This window comes from Zootoca vivipara, chromosome 13, assembly GCF_965207765.1.
Source record: "Zootoca vivipara chromosome 13, rZooViv2.hap1.1, whole genome shotgun sequence".
In the NCBI taxonomy this organism is placed as follows: domain Eukaryota; kingdom Metazoa; phylum Chordata; class Lepidosauria; order Squamata; family Lacertidae; genus Zootoca; species Zootoca vivipara.
In genome coordinates, this window is record NC_142596.1 from 22,305,145 (window position 1) to 22,326,896 (window position 21,752).

Consider the following 21,752-nt stretch of genomic DNA (forward strand, 5'->3'; position numbering starts at 1 on the left):
GCTTGCGCCGCGTTTCATGGGCTGTATAACCGTTCCGTGCAAAAGGAACCGACTTCTCCGTTTTCTTTCTTTCTCTCTACCCCACCCCTCCCAATCCCCTTCCAAGAGACTCACGCAGGGGTTTCCCTCTCTCTCCCCCGAGCCTGTCACCTTCTTAAGCAGAGAGTTATTTACGCTCTTGATGCGGGGCTGTTTATTGAAGAGGCCTCGCTTCGCCCCATCCCAAGATTCGAGTTAAAGGCCCCTTCCCCCAGGATGAGGTTTCACACACTCCGTGGGGGAAGGATGGGGGCAAAGGGGTGTGTGAGAGAGAAATATCCCCCTTTTGCTTTCTTTGGTGTGCAAAAAACAAAGCAAAACAAAATAAAACAAAAACCAAAAACCTACCCTGAAAAAACAAACAACCCAGATAATTTCTGCAGCCTTTTCTAAATCCACACCTTTTATTAAATACCACGCTCATATTTTCTCAGTCTGTTAATTTTTTTAAAAATCGAACACAACACTCTTAACGCATGTTTACGCAAATTCAGCAACCGTTCTCTTTCGTGGTGTTTACTCTAAGGGACAAGCAGGAAGGATCGCAACCATCTTTCCAAATAAATACCAAAACATTCATTCCTAAACTTGCGCGACGGGGTGGGGGAAGAGAGGGGGCACCTAGAAGTTCCTGTGACAAACAAACAACTAGGACTAAGCGTTTTTTAAAATGACCACAACGAGGTAAAAATTTGCCATTAAGTAGACAGCCGCGCTGCGGGAAGCTTAACAGATAGAGGAGAAAATGCGGACGGAGGGAGGGGATGATCAGAAGCACTTTCCCCCTCTTGTAAACTCCTAGCCTCCCTTTTCAATAGACTCTAAGAAGGCCTCCATCTTCGTCAAGAACCGTCTCTCTTCTATGTAGACAAGACACGCTCTCTCCCCCTTTCCCCTAAAATATTAATAATAATTCATTGATTTTTGGGTTTCTCGCTGCAGATCAAGCTCTCAACGCCATTCTTTTAAAGAGCACCTTTTGTTAAGGGATTGACAACACACACAAGCACAAAAACGCTTCATCACTTCTTTTAAAAAAAATTAAATAACGCTCTGCAGAGGGATTCTCCCCCTCCTTTCTCCAATGGTCGTGGAGCTTAAGAAAGGGATGCTTTTAAAGCAAGCTGAGTTCCCAGGTAATTTAGATTCGGACGTGTACCCTAAGAGAGCCCCTCTCCGCCCACCTCCTCGCCTTTGCAATACGGATGTCTTCAGTCACGTCTGTCCGCCCCTCTGCGGATACCTAATGCCAGACCACCTCAGCAAATCTCTTTTAAGTCCTTTCTCCAAACGGAAGACGATAGGAAAATAAACCTTATCCTAGAATCGGGTGGGGGAACCAACCCCCAACTGACTGAAGATAGGCGAGAAGGCGGGCATTTTCCTCCAAATATTTCCTAGATACCCGCTCAAGCGGGTCTACAGACATCCCCACCTAAGTGTATAAATGTACTAAGCAAAGTAATTCCACATTTGAAGTGAGTGGTCCTGTGGCCAAGAATGGATTTCAAGAGGTTGTGGACGGCGAGTCCAGGGGGTGGCTTCTAGTCACACTGCATTCCTCTACCCACGGATTAGGAGCATGACATCAAGGGATAGATGCACGTGTGAGCCACGCTATCTGAAAAGCACCTTGAAGCCCAATCTGTCTATTTCGAGATCTGCTACCGTAGAGAGAGAGAGAGCGCATCACAAGTTTAGGAATTCGGAATCCTGTGATGGAGAAACTGGACAGTGCACCGGGTAGCTGTGGAGGGTTTGTAATATCTCCCCCCCCTCCAACGCACACATCCCTTGCTTCTTTAAATCCACAGCTAACCACTGGACTTGCCTTGACTCGATTGCTGGCTTGGGAGTTTTTGCAGAGAGGTGCCCCGCTGCCTGCAGCTTTGTGTATGCGTTTAAATACCAGCCTCCTCCTGACTTATTACGAGGATGAAGGGAAAGATCTCTCTCCTCATCACAACGCGATTCCTTTTGCCTAGCAGGACTCTCTCTCTCTCTCTGCAGTACACTTCTGGGAGACGCCATGTTGGCTGAGTTAATAGGACAACCCAGCTTCAAGGCAATAGTTTCACACGCTTTATCTATTCCCCCTCCGCGAACACACACCGCATATTTCCTCCCCTCTCCCCCCCAAAAAAAGACGCCACTGAGGAGGACGAATCCACTCTTTAAGAGGAACGATCTGCTGTCTCTCCAGTAATTGCTACGGGGTTGGGGGTGGGGAACCTAGAAAGAGCGTGAGATCTAGCGTCAGCCAAGCGGAGTGAACGCAATCCGCAGCGAGTATCCTTTTAAACCGGCCTGCGTGCGAGTTGCGTGTATGCTACCGCTCACTGGCGTGCGTTTCAAAGCCTCCATTATTCTCCGCGCGATCCTCGCCCTGTCTTGTCCTAAGGCAAGCTCGATCCCCCAAACCCTTATGCTTTAACTTTCGGAATAAGATTCTCCCTCTCCCTTCACCTGGTTCAGTATAGTGAAGTTAATTGCTAGAGGGCAGGACGAAGGAGAGAGAAAAATAGAAGGGGTGTGTGTGTGTGTGTGTGTGTGTGTGAGAGAGAGAGAGAGAGAGAGAGAGAGAGAGAGAGAGAGAGAGAGAGAGAGAGAGAGAGAGAGAAGGCGGAAAGAGAGCTTTCTCCCATATGTGCTTTTAATAACATTATTAATAACAATCGTATTTCAAAGGCTCTTTCCCCTGCTGTTCTTTAAGTGGAGAGTCACTTTAATAATTTTACTTATAATTCTAACACTGGTGCTGGGAAGGGGAAGAACTTCGATTTTATTTTATTTTTTAAAAGAAATCCAACCCCTCTAGAGAGGGAGGCTTGAGGGAAATCTCCGGACACTTCAAGAGAAAGAGTTGCTCGTATTTAGCAGCTTTTTCATAAGAGCTAGTCAATTTCACATAGGACTCCTTCTGAGTCCGGGCCCACCTCCTTTGTCCGGCTCAATTGCTCGGGGGGAGCTCCTTTGTTCTAAGTCAGCAGGCAAAGAAAAACTTTCCTTAAATGCCATAAACTCGCACCTATCTGAAAGCCTTTAAACAACTCCACCTCGAAGCCTTTCCAAATATATGGATGCATATATGGAGAGAGAGAGAGAGAGAGAGAGAGAGAGAGAGAGAGAGAGAGAGAGAGAGAGAGAGAGAGAGAGAGAGAGAGAGAGATGGAATGGAAAATTTACCGAGGGAGAAGAAGGAAAGTGGAAGGGCGGGGTGGTGGTGGTGGCTGGAGCTGGGTTTTTGTTGAATCCCTTTTACATTCAGCTCTTTTCTGCCGCCATCTCTCCAGTCCAAGCTCGATTAGAAAGTTAAGGTGGGGAAGCGAGGGAGGGGAGGGGAGGGAAAGCAACGCCAAGAGAGACAGGTATATAGAGGAAGAACAACCGAGCAACAGCCCAGATGTCTGAAGGTGGGGGAAGAAGAAAAACCAAGGAATGGCTGAGCTGAACATCATTAAGTTGCAATATGCCAGGAAACACATTTGCAATTTTGCAATAAACGATTGTTTAAGAACAAACACCACCACACACGGAAAGCAAGCAGGCCAAAGGGGGATATCCTTCGAGGTGAAGTTAGAGAAGGAGAAGCTCTACTCCCCTGTTAAGTTCATTCACACATACTGTACTGTATTCAGACACAGACATCCTTTAGAGTAGCAAACAGTAACCAGCACGAAAAGCACCACTAAAACCGGAGGATCACTTTCCTCTCTAAACCAGCAAGCATATTTATCTATGCATATCAAAAGTGCCTTGGGTTCATAGGGGGGAAAAATCATTTGCAGCCATTCCCAAAGAGTACACACATTCCTCGAAAATAAATAAATAAAAACAATGTTTGGTCCATATGCCTGGAACGGAAGCCAGCCAGAGATGGAGTGTAGTTCACAAACTGGTGGGCTCTTTCGTTATGTATGTACAGTATGTATGTATGGGTCAGAATGTGTGGCTGGGGGTGGGGGCAGAAAGCCTTAGAAGAAGAGGTGACAAGGGGCTATTTTGAGCACACCCTCTATACTTCCCTCCTCCCACTCAAATTCACAAGACATCAGAGTTTTTGTCAACCTGCTTTGGAGAGCTGAAGCGCAGGGAGAGTAAGAAAAGTTGACTGTAGGAAGGGACAGAGGAAGCGTTTTTGAGTAATTTAAGGCCATACTGGAGCCAAAAATTTCAGTGGGAATCTGGCCTTTACTCAATATGTTGGGTTGAAACAAATACACTACTATTTACAGCACAATCTCCTGCGTGCTTCCTTCGGGATAAATCCCATTGTATTCAGTGGGGCTTGCTCCTAGCATAGGACTGCAGCCTTAAGTGCAGCGTCTTTTGGAATCAATCATACTTATTCCTAATTATAGTTAGACTCAGAATGCATTATTATAAGTCCTTCTTTTATAATGCTAGGTGCCTACACACACACACACACACACACACACACACACACACAACTTGTACATTCTGTCTTATGGTCTGAGAATCTTTGGCTCTCTGCAAGAACAGAAATGGTGAGGAAACAATGCAAATCCACTTCTGAGTTGAAAAGATCTCTCAGTGACAACCAGCACACAACAATTCCAGAGTTCTTCTCTATGTCACAGACATTGGGATTCAGAGCAAACAACTGACCTACTTTTTCAATAATGCCACTTTGATGGAACCAGATTATATACTCACAATACATACATACATACATACATACATACATACATACATACATACATACATACCTATGTGTGTTTCTTTGTACTTGTGTTTATATCAGTTCCTATGTAGGCACTTAAGTGTGACAGAATTAACGGGTCATTGCTCTTTTAACCATCCCCTCTGCAGTTGTTGTTATTACTACTATTATTTTTGTAGTTATCAAGAGGATAACAGGAAAGGAAATGTTGCCATCTTAGGTTGCAATCCTATGTACTCTACACACAGGTTGTGAAAATTATTTTGGGGGCAAACATATTGAGGATCAGGTTGGCGACCTCATGAAGCCACAATTAAACCAGGAGCTGAAGCTGGAACATCTCACCATCACCACCAAACCACCACCACCTATTTGACAGGAAACACACACAAACAACACCTATTGTGTTGCAAGCCGATTTTGAAGCAGAGTCTATCTATCTATCCAAGGACCAAAACCTCTTCAACAGAAGAATAAATAGGAATATTTTACCCCAAGACATTTAGGAGAGCCATACAAGGTGTCAGATATCAAATAATATTTTAATTTCTGAATACTTTCAATTTTTCCTTGGAATATAACACACAAAGACTGGACCAAACAGTTTTCAGTTATTATAACTTTTACAGTATACAGAAATGTTGCACTTAAAAAAAAAACCCTTCAGCTTTTTTTTCTTTAAAACACAAAAACTGTAAACTCTAAGATACTGAATCAACCACATTATCTATAAGTGCCAACAGTAGTGTTATTTTTTTTGTCATGCTGAATTCAATGGTTTTTTTCTTTTTCTTTAAAAAAAGGGAAAATATCAACAAGTATTATAATACAAAGAGCTTGCAAATATACAAACAGATAGAGGAACTTGGTAACAATTTAGGACAACTAGGAGGAACCCAATTTTCATTCAAATTACAAAAAGTTCACTTTGTGATGAAACCCTATGTGTGGTTTTGTGTGCGTGTGTGTATGTGTGTTTTCATCAAAACCGTGTTGTGTCTTAGACACAATTCCTTCTCCCTCCAAGAAATACGCATTCCCTTCCAAAATTCATGTTTTGTCTTTAAAATAGATATATATATATAAAAACCTAGTCAAGGGAAGGTGGGCTTGCGGGTGGGGGATAGTTGTGGTTCTCTTTTATTCACTCTCAATAATTATAGCTGTTGTAGCTTGGAGCTAAATTTTGGCTGACTAGTTGTAAGTGCGCTTCCATCTTTCCTACTATTGTGGGGATTTTTTTTCTCTTTATGTTCTCATAAACCTTTCTGAGACAGTTTTAATTCTTTCAGAACTTTTTTTAAAGGATACACAGTTGTTGTTGTTTTTTAAATGAAGGCAAGATTATATCAAAATTATTATAGAACCACAGAATAAACTGGTTTGGAACCAGAAAAAATACAAAAAAAACCCCAAACAAAACCCTATAGGTACACAGACAACATAGGACAAATTAATAATTTGGAAAAGAGAGAGAGAGAGAGAGAGAGAGAGACTTGTTTCCATTCCATTAATTTTCTCCAGATTTCTTTTAAATGCACTTTTAGCAAGAGATTGTGTTTCAAGTTAAACACCCCAGAAAAAAGAAAAAAATTCTTTCCCCTTTTCTTTTAAAAAACAACGAGAGAGAGAGAGAGAGAGAGAGAGAGAGAGAGAGAGAGAGAGAGAGAGAGAGAGAGAGAGAGAGAGAGAGAGAGAGAAGTAGCAACTTCTGGACAACAGGGGAATTCTTAATTCAGTCTGTAAAAAGTTCATATCACAAGTCTTTTTTTTAATTAGTATTCAGTCCATTCCAATTATTCTCTCTTCATTTTTAGCCAAGAAGCAACATCCTTGCTTAGCTGAAGGACGTTTAAACAACCGCCAGACCCCAATGTCACTCGCAAAAATCCTCCGTTCCAAAATCTCCAATTTTTTTTTCAAATTCTCTCATCTGTGGGTTTGTTTTTTCCTCTCTCCAACATTTTTTCCCCTTATTGAATGGCCATATAAGGCCAGTTAAAACTGCTTCCAGACAGTAACATATCCCTGATAAGGGTTTCTATGGGGGTTTTACCTACCAAACGGACGAAAAACAATTGCTCTATGACTGAGGAAGAGACGGTGCGGAGAGATGGGAGGCGTAACAACAGTTTCCCAAATCGCGTAGGCTGGTTCGGATACTGACTCCTTACGTACTCTTCCAACGCACACTGGGACTTCTCTTGTAAACTTTCAACGTGGGCTACGTCGGAGAGACCACACGCATCTGGAAGAAAGTAGGTTTCAAAGAGAGGGGAAGGGAGGGGGAAAGTGTCGTCAGTATCAAACAAGTTATAGTTTCCACTTGGAATGGTTTAAAAACCAATCCCCCCCGCAATTAAAATAATAGCAATAGTGTAATAAAATCACAGCTAAGAACTGTAAGGATGAAGTCGTGAGCATTGCAAGATAGACACTGCTCTTGAAATCTTTTGAGACTTGCTTCCTAGTAGCTAAAGCTGGGAGCTTCCTAGCGACTTAAGTCCCGCGGAACTTGGGGGGGGGGGTCAACGTGCTTTGGGTCGATCTGCTAGTGCGCGCCCAAATCTGTGGATCTCTCCCTCCAACCCTACGGACATTTATTTTCCCTTTTGAAAGTCAGGCTCGCTGAGTTTAAGTCTTGGACTTCCGAATAAGCCTCGAGGACATGATTCAGTCCAAGTTAAGCCCTGCTCAAGCTACAATCCCAAACATAGAGGAGAGTCATGTTGCAGTCCTGTCTGCAGGCTACCTAGGGAGCCAGTCCAGCAAGATTTTTTTCCTCTGAGTAAACACGCGTTTGGATCTTCCTGTTCTTTCTTTCGGTTTCAACAGGAGCACGTGCTCTTTTAAAAATAAAAATAATCCAAAAGTCTGCCTTCCCGGCCAGGATTTTGCCTGAGGTCTTCATTTTAAAATTAGCCCCAAACCTTTCAGTGATCTCACCAGATTTTCATTGCATTGGGATGCGGGGCGGGGGAGTCTTTTGACGGTGGGGGTGTATGGAGGAGGAGAAAGATAAGACATGGTCTTTCCTCACAACACACATGCTCGCACTGGGGAAATAACTGTGCTGGGTCTAATCTCAAAGGCCAGAAAAGAGAGTTTCATTTAAAAAAGAAGAAGGGAGAAACCCACACACGTTAAGAAACTGGCTCAACTCAGGATAATGGAGCCCCGCACCCAAAAAGCGATTCTCCCCTAAAGGAGACACCGCCGTTTCCCTCAGTCTTTGAAAGTGATTTAAGTGGTCCTTTAAAACTGATCTTGTCAGTTTAGCCTATTCAAAGGCAACCAAGCAAACTCTGATCGCTCTCTTCATTAGAGCTGTTTCTCTCTCTCCCCTTCTCATTCTCTCTCCCCCACTCCCCTTTCTTTCCTCGCCTTTCTTTCCAATCATACCAATATATACTTTTTATTTTTTTTAAAAAAATGCATCTGTAAGATACGATTTTTTAAAAGGAAAAAAGGGAAAAATCTGTTTAAAAACAATTTAGAATTCTTGCCACGTTTTGCACTAATATATAGATATATATATTGCCCCACTTTTGACAGGCTAAAATACAATGAGGTCCCTTTTAATCAGAAGCTGCCTTTGCTCAGGTTGTGACCTTAGCTGGCTGGGCAAAGCACTAACACATGCATATTTTTCAAAGCCATTAGAATCTAGATATAGATTCTATAGAAAGCACCAGTAAATATTATATGAAAATTCTCTTCATCTAAATAACACATCAGCCCCAGTGCTATTGGGGTGTCTTAGCTGACAAATCCCTGCATCCGTTCCCCCCATGTTTTATAACCCCACAAAATCAGATAACAGAAGCTTTATCTAAGTTGGGAAGGCAATTTACATGCAGATCCACATTTTGCAAACAGTCATAAATTTCGCACTTTAGACAACAGCTGAGAGGTTTTCCCCACAAAGGTAACAATATTAATCACATTACTGTAACTCACTACCACACCAGATTTGAAATCAAATGTTTGGGGTTCATATGTAGGCCTTAAAAGGCTCAGAGAAGATCCTGAAGGAAATAATGTCTCCTTTTAATAGAGGACACACACACACACAAAAGCATACTGTTCCTTTCTAGTGCTGCCTCTGATAATTGATCACCTCTGAGTCCAACTAATTTAGGTCGGCAACAAATATTTTGGCTAGGGGGTGGGGTGGGCAGAGGTGTAACTGTGGAAAGCAATAATATATAAAAGGAAGTTCAGGTCACGACCTAAATTTTGGACAATGTCCAGAAATGCACTTGGTTTCCTCAGACCTCCCTTAACATAACAAGGACTGGATTGTAAATCCTAATTTTCCCACATAAACTACAGATGCCTCGGCCTATTTCCTCATATCAAAGGTATTTTTAAAATTAAAGAAAAGATTTTAAAATATATATCTATATATATACTGATGAGCAATTACTTTACAGATCCTGCCTCCATTCATATGGTCATCACATGGCCACTACCCAAAGCTGCCCCATTACTTACAAGATAAACACACACACACACACACACAATTTATATTCTGAGAATCTAGCATACTGTTAGAGGCCTGATCCGATGAATTATATATTTTTTAAAAAGAAAGTATGTCTTGAAATTATGTTGCCTCGAGAGTTAATATCAGATATATTACTCACCCAGGTTGAACCACAGCTAATTAGATTTCATCATGCATTCCATTATTGTTTTATAACTGTAGCGCTATTTATATGCAGCAGAAAGTTGGCACTGAAAAGTCTCTCTCTCTCTCTCTCTCTCTCTCTCTCTCTCTCTCTCTCTCTCTCTCTCTCTCTCCAACCCCCCTTCTTTTTTTGGCACTTTTGATTGTTTAACAGTGCAGCTCTACACATCTACTCAGGAGTAAGCTCCACCGAGTTTCATGGGGATTGCTTCCAGGCAGCTCTGATGAACCTAAATGACACTTTTCCAACATGCATTTCTTTTTTGTCTTTCTTTCTTTAAAGGGGAGTTAAAACAGAAACCCATAATGTTGCAATTCAGAGACTACAGTTGCAACACTTCTTCACATTCCTCATCCCCGCTGCTGTTATGGATGAGTTGTATTGCCACTACCGCTAGGTTTTTGTATGGGGGACAGCAACTTGAATTCCAAACACACATTCTTGCTTCAACTTATTCTTATTATTATCATTATTATTTAAAATACATCTAGCTCCTCTGACCATGGTTCAGACCCACTTTCTTCCCCTTGGCAATCTGCTCCAAGGCCGGCAGGTCTTACCATGAGAGTTTATTCACCCTCAATCCTTTCCAGAACGTGATTCGTTTGTTTATTGGATACTCTAGTTAGAGCTGCAGCACATACCGGTATCACCCTCAAATGTCCCTTTAATTTTAGGATTCTTCTATCTCCTTTGAAGTAGGCTTTCTGCTTGGTTAAGAATTCCACTAGTTATTATATATATTTAAAATGATCAGATTCCAGCATACTCTAGTTATTTATCAGCTTGCTCTTGCTTTAACTATATCATGCCAGAGGTTATTTTATTTGGAGATTTAGCGAAAGACTTTATCCCCCTTCGCCAACAGTGACTGCACATGGCTCAATAAAAAAGTTTTTCTGTCCATATTACATTCAAATTGAAGGCAGAATATTTGGAGGGTTTTCCTCCTCGAAATAAATCGTGGCTCTCTGTCTCTCTCTGCTTCAATGCTAAGCACCCTTGAACTAACACTGGACGCAGCGGGCCTTACTACCGAGTAAACATGCAACAAATAGGATGAGAGATGTAATCTGCTCATTTCTTCTCCCCACCACCACCACCCAAAAAACAGTTGCGGTGTTACAAGTTCAATTCCGCATTTTCTCACGGAAAAACCAAGGAAGCTGGGTTGGGGCAGGGGAGACTTTCAGATTTCCTCGCTCCCTCCCCCCCCCCCCAGAGTCCCCACCCTGTGGCTTACCTGAGGTGAAAAGGACGATGGCCTTCAAGCAGCTGTATTCCGCCGAATCCACGTGTAAGGCCTTAAGTTTCTCGACCTGTTCTTGGAAGATTCGTATGTGGTCCATAAAGGCTACAACTCGGTCGGCGGACATGGGCGAGGCGTGCAGGCCGGCGGCAGCCAGGAGCGGGGCGACGTGGAGGGGCATGGAGCACTGGGCCGCGTTGAGGACAAACAACTCACTCCAGGTTAACCTCAGCAAGGCCACCTGGTCGGTGATCTGGAGGTCGGGGAAAAAGGGGATATTCCGGGCCCACTCGACGGCGCTGAAAAGCATCCGAGCCGCCAGCTCGCAAATGTTCTCGATGCCCATAATGTTGTTGGGTTGCATGCACTGGCTGCCGAAGCGCGAGGTCGGGTAAGGCTCTGCCCTCAGCAACAGGGAGATATATCCGGAGAGGTACGAGTGGCAGTTCAGGGGGTCTCCGTTGGTTAAGGCGAACTGGCCGTGGGTCGGCTGAGTAGGTGGCATTCTGCCCCTCTGGACGGCTGCAGTAAATAAGGAAGAAACTACAGCAATTAATATCTGAATTGCTAAGGAAGTCCCTTCTGGAGCTAGCACATCTAAAGCTACTTTATTTTTTTGGGGGGGGTTGGGGTTGGGGGGGAGTTTGCTCAGACTCAAGGGTGAATTAAAGAAACTCAGGAGGGTCAAGGAGGTGCAGAGAAGCTGGGTCTCCCACTCCCCAAATTGCTGAGAAGACAGCAACCAGCACGTTGGCAAATATGTCAGCGGGTGTCAATCCAAATGTACTTTTTTTGTGGGGTGGGGGAGAAAAGATGGGTGAGGGATCAAAAGCTTGGGGGGGGGAGCTGCAGAAGGCAAAAAGTAATGTCCCTTCCTCGGCCAAACGAACAGCCAGCGGGCAAAACACAAACACAAGCGGCTCTTTAGCCCCCTCCATTCAATCGCCAGACGTATCAAAACACAATTAAAATAAAATACTCGAATTATCTTCTCTCCACATCGCTATTATTATTTTTTGAAGGGAGAAACTGGCAGGCAAGGCCCCCCTCCCCATAATTTCCAAACGCCGCTTTCCCCGAAGAAGGAGAGTTGCTGCTGCTTCCTTTTTAAAACTACAACACAATCTGTATCAAAGGGGGAGAGAGATCAGATTAGAACTGCAGTCACACGCGTCCATAAAATAAAATAATATCAAACAGCACGGCCTATTGTTACATTTCCTCGCCATTCATTCAGAGGTGGGGGTGGGAGCGAAGCTTTGGAAAACCCCGGGATCGGCTGTTTTTATGGAAAGTGGGCCTCTCATTTGGTTCATAAATTTACATGGTGACAAGAAGAGAGAAAATGAAAGAGAGAAAGACCCACAAAAGCGCCGAGGGAGGGGGGTTGAGAAGGAAGGCGAGAGAATGTTTTATATTTTATTTTGCAGGGGCTGGATCTGGCTCCAACGTGGCCCAAGGTGGAGATTGAGCGTTTCAGAGAGCGAAGGAGGGCAGCCTTTAACCCCCAAACATAAGCCAGACACCGGAGGTCGGGAGGAGGGGAGAGGAGGAGGAGGAGGCGGCGAGCGCAACGCCATTAAGGAAGCTACAGGCTTGCCTTCCCTTGCCCTCTCGGAATCTTCCACCACCGAGCTCCATCTTGCTCACAGAAACCTCCCTGGTTTAAACTCTGTATTTATTTGTGTGTTTCCTTCCGGTGCTTAAGATCCCTGATCGCTCTCTCCCCCTCCCCCCTCCCCCCACCCGCAGCCCGGCTTGCTCTCCTCCACCCTCCCAACCCCCGGGAAAAAGAATTGGAATAATACATAAATGAAATCTTGATTATTATCAGGGGCATAGGCCAAAAAGGACCCCGCGCGCGCGTGTTTTGCTAGCGCGAGGGTGAGCTTTCTCGCCCGGACTGGGGAGGAGAGAAAGCCCCGGGAATCTTGAAAGAAGCCTCGCAGAATTTCTAACCGAAGGGAACCTCTCTGGCAATTGATTGATTGATTGATTATTGGGATTAGCAACTCGGGGAAGGGAGAGAAGTTACAGAGCTACGTCTTGCACGTTGTTTGGGGAATGGTGGTGCCTATGGATCGCTGCGGGCGGTGGAAGGGTGGGCAGGAGGAGAAAGATCCCAGCCGGCCTCTGACCCCCGCCGTTGGACAGAACCCACCCCCCTCTTTTATTGGAGCCCTTCAAATCCATTCTAAGGTATAACGCACAGCATTCTCGTAGCGTAGTAATTGTGTTTGGGGCTGGTGGGTTGAGAGGAAAAATAAAATAAAATAAAAATGGAATCTAGCTTTTCTTGGAATCAACAAGCGAGCCAATGTTTGTCAGGGAAACACATTCCACCCACCCCCAGCCTCTCACACACCACACCACGTTTCCTTGCTCTGTTAAACTCACCTAAGCCTGCTTTCCCAAGGACAACACCACTCCCCATTCCAGGCCATTGCAAAATAAGAGGATATGTACACAAGCTATGCATCCCAGGGGGCAACCCATCTCTAAAATCCACGGTCCTAGTCCTCCTCATCCCACGCTGGTCTCTGTTTACATGCGCACGCAAATCCAGAGACCTCCCGCCCTCTTTCCCCTCCCCACCGGGGTTGGTTGAGAAGTGGAAAACAAATGAAATTCCAATACCTTCCCGTCTCATGCCAACCTTGAGGCATTTTTTGAGGCGACAATATTGGCACTGGTTGCGGTGATGTTGGTCAATGGGACAGTTCCGGTTGGCGCGGCACGTGTAGCTGAGGTTCCTGCGGACGCTGCGCTTGAAGAAACTCTTGCAGCCTTCACACGTGAATTGCCCGTAGTGCTTGCCGCTGGACTTGTCCCCGCACACCACGCACTCGATGTGCTGCTGCTGCTGCTGCTTCTCGCCTTGGCTCTGCTGGCTGCCTTGGTTGGTCTGCGCGGGCGTGCTGGGAGGGCCCCCTTGGCCCGGCGTCTGCGGGGTGTGCGGGGCACCCGTCGGGGGTCCCGGCACAGGAGGCGCTTGCGAAGGCTGCGTTCCTTGCGGGCCGGCCACATCGTCCTGCGGGTCTCGCCACGTGCCAACTACCATTGCCATATCTATGGGACACCTTGGCCAAATTGCTCGCCCCCCGTAGCTTTCGGTTGCCAGCGGATCCGCTTCTTCCGAGGGCTGAGCCCGCAGCTCTTCAGCTAGGAAGCGTCCTTGCGAGAGAGACCTATTTATCTCTCTGTCTAGATATAGATAGATATAAATATATAATTTAGTCCACCTTTGTTTTTATTTGTTTTCTCTTTTGCTGTCCTCCCCAGTTCGCGTTGGCGAGTTTTTGTCCCCCTTTCCTTCTTTCTTTTTTCCCCTTTTTTGTGGAAGTTGTTCGGCTTGTGTGCGGTTTCCCTTCTTTTTCTTCTTTCTCTTCTACCCTCCTCTGGTCCTTTCTTTTTAAATTAATTTAATGTCCTTTTTTCCCTTTGCTTGCTTGCGCCCCACTTTTTCCTTGCTGGGCAGTCCCCCAAAATAAAGTCAGCAATGCGGGCCACCAAAGTGAGGTGGGGAGGGGAAGAAAAGTAGAGCAAGAACGAGGAAAGAGAGAGAGAGAGGAAGAAAGAAGAGAGGGGACGAGGAAGGGGGAAGCAGAGCAAAGAGGTTCGAGGCGATTGTCTGGTAGCAAATGAATAAAGGAGAAAAGTACAAAAGAGGAAGAGAGGAGGAAGAGAGAGAGAGAGAGAGGCGATTCTCTTCAGAGTTCCCCCCCTCCCTCCCTCTCTGGGAGCCGAGCAGAGTTGCAGGAGGAGAGGCTGGTGTCTGGGGGCCAGATCCAGAGAAGCCCGCAGTCAGCCATTCAGGAAAGCCATCGAAAGCCAAAGAGGGGGGAAAGCTCGCAGCAGCGGCGGCGGCAGCAGCAGCAGCAACTCCGGCGCGCGGCCGCTGGAGGAGAGGAGCGAAAGGCGCCGCGGCAGAAGATCCCACGCTCGGCGCGGCGCTCCGGAGCCCCGTCCTTGCTGCGCCGCCGCCTCCTCCTCCCGCTGCCGCCGCCGGTGGGAGTGCTGGGATCGGATGCCCCGCTCGGAGTTTGGCGAAGCTGTAGAAACATCAACCAGGGAGGCAGGGAGGGAGAAGAGAGGAGGACGGGAGGGAGGGAGGGAAGGGGGGGAGGGAAAAGAAAAAGAAAAGAAAAAGCCCTGGCCAAAGAAAACAAACAAAAAAGCACACACGGGACGCGCGCACACACACGAGACACGCACACACGCGAAATAGGCTAAGGGAGCCTTTGGGGGGTTCGGGTTCCCCCCTGGTTTCCTGGTGGTGCGTCCCCCTCTCTCGGCGTGCCTCGCTCTTCTTCTTTCGCCCAGCTCTTTCTTTCTTTCGTTCCTCGCTTCTTTCTTCCCTCGTTTCTTTCTTTCGTTCGTTCGCTTGTTCGGTCTTCCCCCCCCCTCCTCCTTTGCTGCCGAGGCTATTCCGGCTTGCTCGCTCGCTCGCTCGCAGCCGCCTCCTCCTGCTCCTGCTGCTGCTGCTGCCGCCGCTTGCCGCTGCCTTATGCTGCTCCCGTTTCTTTCGCAAGTGGGTCTCTTTAGCAAAGCTGCTTCCTCGCACAACACATGGGGCGATAAGGGGAGGAGGAGGAGGCGAGGGAAGGGAGAGAGGGAGGGAGGGAGGGAGGGGGTTAGGGAGGGAGGCGGCGGCACTGGAGGAGATGGGTGGGTGGGTGGGTAGAGAGGGCTGGGGGGAGGGAGCGAGCGAGGAAGAGAGCGAGAGCGCGGTGGGGGGAGACGAGAGAAGAGCGAACTCTCCCCAAGCTCAGGAGCCCCCCGACCCACCCGCCCCCCTCAGCTAGGGAGAAGGATAAAAGGAGTGCAGGAGGGGGGAGGGGGAGACGGGGGCCCGAGTGGGTGTCGTTGGGTGGGTGGGGGAAAGCAAGGGGTGGAAATTAATAAGAATTAATAATAAATATCAGAAGCAAAGAGAGAGAAAGAGAGAGGAAGGAAAATGCACCAGATTTCCCCCCTTTTCTTTTTGCATGCATGCAAAAGTGGAGATTTTGGAGCGGTCCTTTGGCGCTGGGGGTTGTGCGGGGGGAGGAAGAGAGCTCTCCTTGCAAGCAGAAGAGATGGGGGCAAGCGAGAGAGGGTTTTGCACGCGCACAAAAAGGTAAAGGGGGAGGGGGCAGCGAAAGGAAGAAAGAGAGAAGGCGAGGAGAGAGAGAGAGAAACGGGGGTAAGAAAAAGAAAAGGGAGGGGAGGGAGAAAAGAGAGAGAGAGAGGCAAGAAAAAAAAGAGAGAGAATCCCAGTGATCAAATATGCTAAGGAGGGTGGGTGGGTAGGTGGAGTGGGGGGGGGGTTTAAAGGAGTGAATGCGATTTATAGGAGCGGGGCTGGGGAGAGTGGCGAACGCTTTCTCCGCGATCAGCTCACCCAGCTCTCTATATAGTGAACTTTGACACGACGGCTGCAACTTAGCACACGTTGCCATGGCGACCGCTCGCCTTATAAGGCAAGAGGCTGCCTTTGACTGGTCAAAAGCTCCCGGACCTCCCCTCGCCCCTCATTGGGCAGTTCAGCCTTGTGCACGGCTGGGATGGCTGGAGCCCCGGGAAGTCCACCAGGTCCTAAAGGGAGTTCTGTTCTTTGACTCTTCTGCTGCTGCTCCTTTCTATCTCGTCAACACCCCCCCCGCGCCCTTTTTCTTTCCCCCCTTCTTCTCTCTTTCTCTCACTCCGTACCCCCCCCCCACAATTTCTTTCACCCAGCTTTGAAACTCAGAGCAACAAAAGTAAGATTTGAAGGGGGAAGTTTTCTTTTAAAAAGAAGAAGCATTATACTTATTTTATTTATTATGGGAATGAGGGATCTAGCAATGATGGCTTTTTTTTAAAGAGTCTTGATTTTGCACACACGCACACACACACACACACACACGAGAGGGTGGGTGGAGGTCGGGACACCACTTCTTTTTAAAGGATGCTAGAAGACAGGTCTTTGTGAGACGACGGACTTTCTGAACTCTTTTGCTGGGAGACCCACAGTGCGGTTCATCCCCTTGTGAAAGGCTGAGGCTTGAGGAAGAGAGACAGCTCTATCCTCTTCCTGCCACTGTTGCTGAGTTTAGGTGGGGAAAAACAATTTCGTTCTTATAGGGAAGGGTCATTTCAGCTGAGCAGTGGCGCTAGGGGAACTGTATGTGCCTGGGTTAAAGAAATTAGACAAATGCTGCACTGTAGACAGCTTGGGTCGCAGCGGTGCTAACACAGATTGACACAAACGCTACCCATTTCGGATTAAAGTTCTACAGGTAGGTGGGTTGAACTTTTAATTGCTTGATGACACACAACTCAAAGAATTGTTTATTTGTTTTTCTTAAAAAGAAACACCCCTTCTTTAAAAAAGAAAAAGGAAGGAAAGAGAATACACTCTAACCTTGGCATGATGGTCTTGTAGAGAGATCTAGGGACACAAACGCTAACTTGCTCTCACTTTCTGACATGGATTGGATATGCAGCGAGGGAGGCCGTTAAAGCTGGATTTCGAGCATGTAGATTTCTAGCTTAGGAAGTCTCAGCCTTCCTAACACTCTAGAGGAGGCTGGCCCGTTGGGGGAAAAGATGCATATAAACTGATTTGCTGGCACTGCGTAGGAATCTTTTGAAAGCTGCTTGCTCGACCCATACATTAGATAGACATCTATCAATGTATAGGGGCGCATACATCAGAGGCTATGGTAACAGACTTCAGAATACTTAACCACACACTTCACTGTTCCCTGAAGCCTCTAGCATTCCAAGAACCCATTCCCTTTGCTCCAAAATCCAAACAGAAATGGGAAAAAATTAGCATACAAATACACACATGCATACATAGGCGCAGAACGCCTGGCCGCCTGTACATACTCCCAAATGGGGACACATCTAACCCAGATGCCTTCTTAGGAGGAAGGCGATGATAGCGAGGAAGGGGGGGGGGAATCAGAGAGGAAAAGGGAGGAAAAGGATGGAGTTAATCAAACCCAGAAAACACATTTACAGCCTTTTCGCATCGAATTGGAAAGACACAAAGTTCCCCCCTCTCTCACCACCCCTTAAGAAAGCATATTTCCTCCTTTATGTTAACAGGAAGGAAAGGGGGAGAATTTCAGAACAAAACAAAACACCCAAGCATGGCGAAGCACATTTGAACCTCTGCAACTTGATTTAATTTTATAGCCTTAGACGAGGTTACAAATTTAAGTCATCGCCTAGCTGTGGGATCTCTCGCGCTGCAATCTAGAGGCAAACTGACCTCCAGGCAGAGAAGTAAGTGTTCCAGCGAAATACATTTGCTGAGAAGGACAAGAGAAAAATAATAAATGGCAGGCTAGAAACAGACTCAAAACTGAGAGTATATATATTTATATAACTCATATATACCCGCACACACACTTGCACACACAGACTTCTTAGAGTATATATAAACGGTATATGAACACACACACAAACACACACGAGGTATGTCCAAGACACTTATTAAATGAGACAATGGGAATCCCAGATACATGAGACAAATATCTGGACCTGGAGCTGTAACTCTTTCCATCAGCTCAACGCTATCACGTTGCCACGTTCGTACCACCCACCCCTTTCTGCTGAAGAAATAAATGTCTGTTGCTAAGCCTGCAGGTGCTACGGACGAGGGCAGGAAAGTTGTAACATGAACTCTGCTTGTTACTGGCCCTAGTGAGGAGCCTGGCAATATTGTCCGTTTCATACGGTCAGTTTCAAAGCGAGCGGTGGAATGTTCTATTGATCAGAAGGACTTGGCCGCCTGTAAACAGTGGAAGATGCCCTCTGTGATCCAGAAGAGATGGAAATAATCGGCCTCTAGGATTGCAGAGAACAAGCGAACAGGGTATGGAAATATATATCTTGGATATATACATATATACAGGATATATAGGTGATCGCAGCCTATATAAGGAAAATTCTCCCCATATATCACCACCATATCTTACTTTATCAGAAGAAATCTCTTACACCTTATGATTCTGCTGAATGCAGAGACTACCAAAACAAAAATTAAAAAATCCGAAAGGGGAAATAACAACCCTTCTGTATTAATCGTTTTCCTGCAGGTTCGTAAAAAGAGAAAGCAACTAATCACTGAGAACTAAAATAGACGGAGCTCACTCAAGCCCTAACATCAAATGCTTTGATAGTGTACGTCTGTTCATCCAAAGGATGGAACTATTAAAAATAGCAGAGGTGGGGAGTTGGCAAGTTCATGGTTGACTGGCTGTTCATTCTCTCTCTCTCCCCCCCCCATTACACATCAACATAGGATCGCTTAAAGAGAACGATTCTCAAACCAATTCATCATCCATAACTGTCAATTTACAGAGCTCAGTTATAATCCCAGACCTTATTTATTGCCTTGCAAGTAAGGGTCCATTTTGCAACTTCTGCTGAATTATTAATTATTATTAATACCTATCCACTTTCCCATTTTTTTAAAAAAACAGGTGTACAATCATCAGGAGATCCGGGCTGTTAAATAGAAAAGGTGTGGAAAATTTGAAGGAAAACGTTAAGCTAAGCGAGGTGGGGAAGCAGGGATCTTCCCTCTTTTTTTTTCCTGGCGAAAGGTGCGGGGATGGGGAGAGTTTGGTAAAACGACAACAATGACAACAAGAAACCCTCCTTCAGTTCTTCCTGGCTTCTTTGCAACGAAGTTTGGACCCTCTGAAGTGAAATCAGTGGGGGGAAACCGCTGGGTTACGTGGGGGGAAGACTCAATGAATGCTCACTGTGTTGTTTGCCTCCCCCCCCCGCGTCCCCCTCCCAGCTCCATCCGAAGAGCTATGAATGGGGGAAAGTGGCCCTCCATTGTGCGACACTGAACTTTCAAGTCAATGTAATTTTTAACCACTGGCTTGTGGTACTTTGAAAATCACCAGGGGCTGTCAGAGTCGGGCCCTCTGAAAAATTTACAGTGCTAAATTAGAACATATGCTAGGAGAGCGAGAGATGGAGAGAGAAAGAGAGGACAGAAGTGTGTGTATTGGTGTGTGTGAGGCGGGGGGGGGGGCGAGGAGGAAGAGGACCGGCTGGAAGACTCCAGAAGTACAGTATGCGTCTGCCCCCTAGCGTAAGTCTTTCATCGGCCTGAAAAAAATCCAACTTTCAAAGAAACGCTGCTCTTAAAGGGAAAGGGACGTGGGGGGAGGACGTAGCGTAGGCAAAGCGAGACGGGGGGGAGGCAAGCAACTCCTAAACTTCTGTACTTTTATAATATGATTAATTCCTCTGGATTGCAAGTTAAGGAGCTATGTCATTTTTAAAAATAAAATAAAATAACATCTTTTTGTGCTCCGGACTTGCAAACTTCCGAAAAAATTGTGATTTTTTTTTTAAGGGAGGAGGCGACATAGGATGGATAAGGAATCCCCCCGCCGGTCTAATAGGGAGAAGCGAGTGTAAGCTAGTGAATGTGCGTGCGTATTTCTCGCGCTAGGGAAAGTCTAGAGCTCTTCCACGCGGCTTTTTTTTTTCTAAGTGACATCAGCCTGAAGATTATTAATCCCCCCACTCCACAACCTCCAACAATTAAAAGGAACAAGCAAAACTTTGCGCCTGGAAACCTGGATTTGGCAACAGATATCCCCTCTGGCAATGGTGAGTACCTCTACTTTATCATCCATCAGAGATGTTAAGGGGGGAAGGATCGAGCGGGGCTGCGGAACGGGGACTGTAAAGAAGGCTAGCCGAGAAACTCAGTTTGCTCCTGGAAGAAGGTGCGGGGGGGGGGGGGAGAGGAGAGAAACCTAAGCAAAAAACGCACGTGGCTACAAATTCTTGGAGTTTCATTTCCTATTCCCTGCCTTAGAGAGGTCCCTTTTCCTCCCCCCTTTCAATCATTGTTTATACCCACAGCAATACGACCTTGAGATATTAGACTAGTTCTGACTCAGAGAGGCATCATCATCGAATCCGAACCGGGTTTGGAAGGGGGGGATACCCTTTGGATAGCTGGAAAAGGGGCTTTATAGAGAAGCATATTTTTCACGACATACACCCACACACATACACATACATACACACACACACACACACACACACGGACCTTACTCTCAATTAGTAGTTGATGTAAAATCCACACACACATCGACCCCCCCCCCTCCCGGCACAAATCCCGCCCTCCCCACGTAACCTTTGAAAGCAGAGTTTTCATCCCCGACCCTCAAACCATTGACTTCGGGGGTGCGGGGGAAGTTCTCTCAATTTCAACGCAGGGCATTACTTTGCGCTTCGGATTTCAGCCTTTAAAATGGAATAAGTAAGGAATGAGAGAGGGGGAGAGAGACCCGCACGGCCGCAAACTAGGTCGCAAGGAGAAGGAGAGAGAGAGAGAGAGAGAAATTTAAAAAAGAGAATGAAACATACCCAAAACATATTTGCCTTGTTCAAGATCCCAGATCGCTTGCATCTTCTTCCTGTTGTTTGGCAGCTGATGGCTTTTAAATTATTATTTTTTGGGGGGGAAATGGGCAGGAGAAAACCCCCTTAGGCAATGAAAACGTATCGCCCTGGTATTTATCTTAGCGATTGTACAAACTGATTTTAGAAAAGAGAGCGAGGGGTGGTTACTATTGGGAGGTGGGGGTGGGGGAGAACCTGAAGGGATCAGCGAACGAAAAAGAAAAAAAAAGAAAAAGAGCGACGAAAGGATAAGATCTTTCTCAATCTATAAAGGAATGTGTTTTGCCCCCCTGTGTATTTTGAGCGTGGAGCCTTGGAACAGGCGGCAGGGAGGAGAAATAAGAAGAAGAATATCCTATATATGCACACTCTTAAGTTTAAACAGTGCGGGTCCGAGGGGGAGTTTGCTTCACAGCGTTTGAAGAATGCGCGCCTCGCCTTTAAGAAAAAAAGGGGGGGGGAAGGAAAGAGCCCCCACCCAAACGTTAAGGTAGCAGATATCTATCTTCTCATTCCTTAGAAGGAAGAACGCCTCGTTGCACCTTGTTTGGGGCTGGAAAGACGACACTTTGGAACACACACAGACACACACACACACCCCTCCCCCGATTGGAAAAGGAGAGAGAGAGAGAGAGAGAGAGAGAGAGAGAGAGAGAGAGAGAGAGAGAGA

The 21,752-nt window shown here is 46.2% G+C and overlaps 1 protein-coding gene, 1 long non-coding RNA gene and 1 pseudogene across 9 annotated transcripts in view; 2 read left to right on the top strand and 1 right to left on the bottom strand.

Annotated features, from left to right (window-relative positions):
- Positions 1-5,246: 5,246 nt before the first annotated feature.
- NR2F2 (nuclear receptor subfamily 2 group F member 2) lies at positions 5,247-21,487 on the bottom strand. Of its 4 annotated transcripts, none has more exons than XM_060282614.2 (3): positions 21,047-21,487; positions 10,661-11,188; positions 5,247-6,971 (listed from the first exon to the last, which is right to left on the bottom strand). In XM_060282614.2, exons 1-3 carry the CDS (start codon positions 21,087-21,089, stop codon positions 6,697-6,699), a joined length of 846 nt encoding a protein of 281 aa, XP_060138597.1. In that variant the 5' UTR covers positions 21,090-21,487; the 3' UTR covers positions 5,247-6,696. The 4 variants fall into 4 exon arrangements, with proteins under 4 accessions (XP_060138597.1, XP_034986905.1, XP_034986904.1 ...); XM_035131014.3 differs by lacking the exon at positions 21,047-21,487 and adding an exon at positions 13,304-14,511; XM_035131013.3 differs by lacking the exon at positions 21,047-21,487 and adding an exon at positions 13,304-14,511 and having other exon boundaries at positions 10,661-11,209.
- LOC148683650 (uncharacterized) lies at positions 14,166-16,052 on the top strand (annotated as a pseudogene). Its single transcript, XR_015946894.1, has 2 exons — positions 14,166-14,185; positions 14,410-16,052. The product of XR_015946894.1 is annotated as an uncharacterized LOC148683650 (transcript).
- LOC118092664 (uncharacterized) overlaps positions 16,600-21,752 on the top strand; it is a 63,411-nt gene continuing 58,258 nt past the window's right edge. Inside the window, exons 1-2 of one of the 4 annotated variants that reach the window (XR_015946907.1) lie at positions 16,600-16,926; positions 19,126-20,278. This is a non-coding gene — a long non-coding RNA (uncharacterized LOC118092664). The remainder of the gene's footprint in view (positions 16,927-19,125; positions 20,279-21,752) is intronic. The other 3 variants (XR_015946906.1, XR_015946905.1, XR_015946908.1) reach the window with 3 other exon arrangements.

Excerpts from the sequence above, each read along its gene's own strand:
- NR2F2 (XM_035131013.3), bottom strand. The coding sequence starts at position 13,733 with ATGGCAATGGTAGTTGGCACGTGGCGAGACCCGCAGGACGATGTGGCC. Across the intron at positions 11,210-13,303 it reads GGTTGGCATGAGACGGGAAG|TTTCTTCCTTATTTACTGCA; the intron begins GTATTGGAATTT and ends TAATTGCTGTAG. Across the intron at positions 6,972-10,660 it reads CATCGTCCTTTTCACCTCAG|ATGCGTGTGGTCTCTCCGAC; the intron begins GTAAGCCACAGG and ends ACTTTCTTCCAG.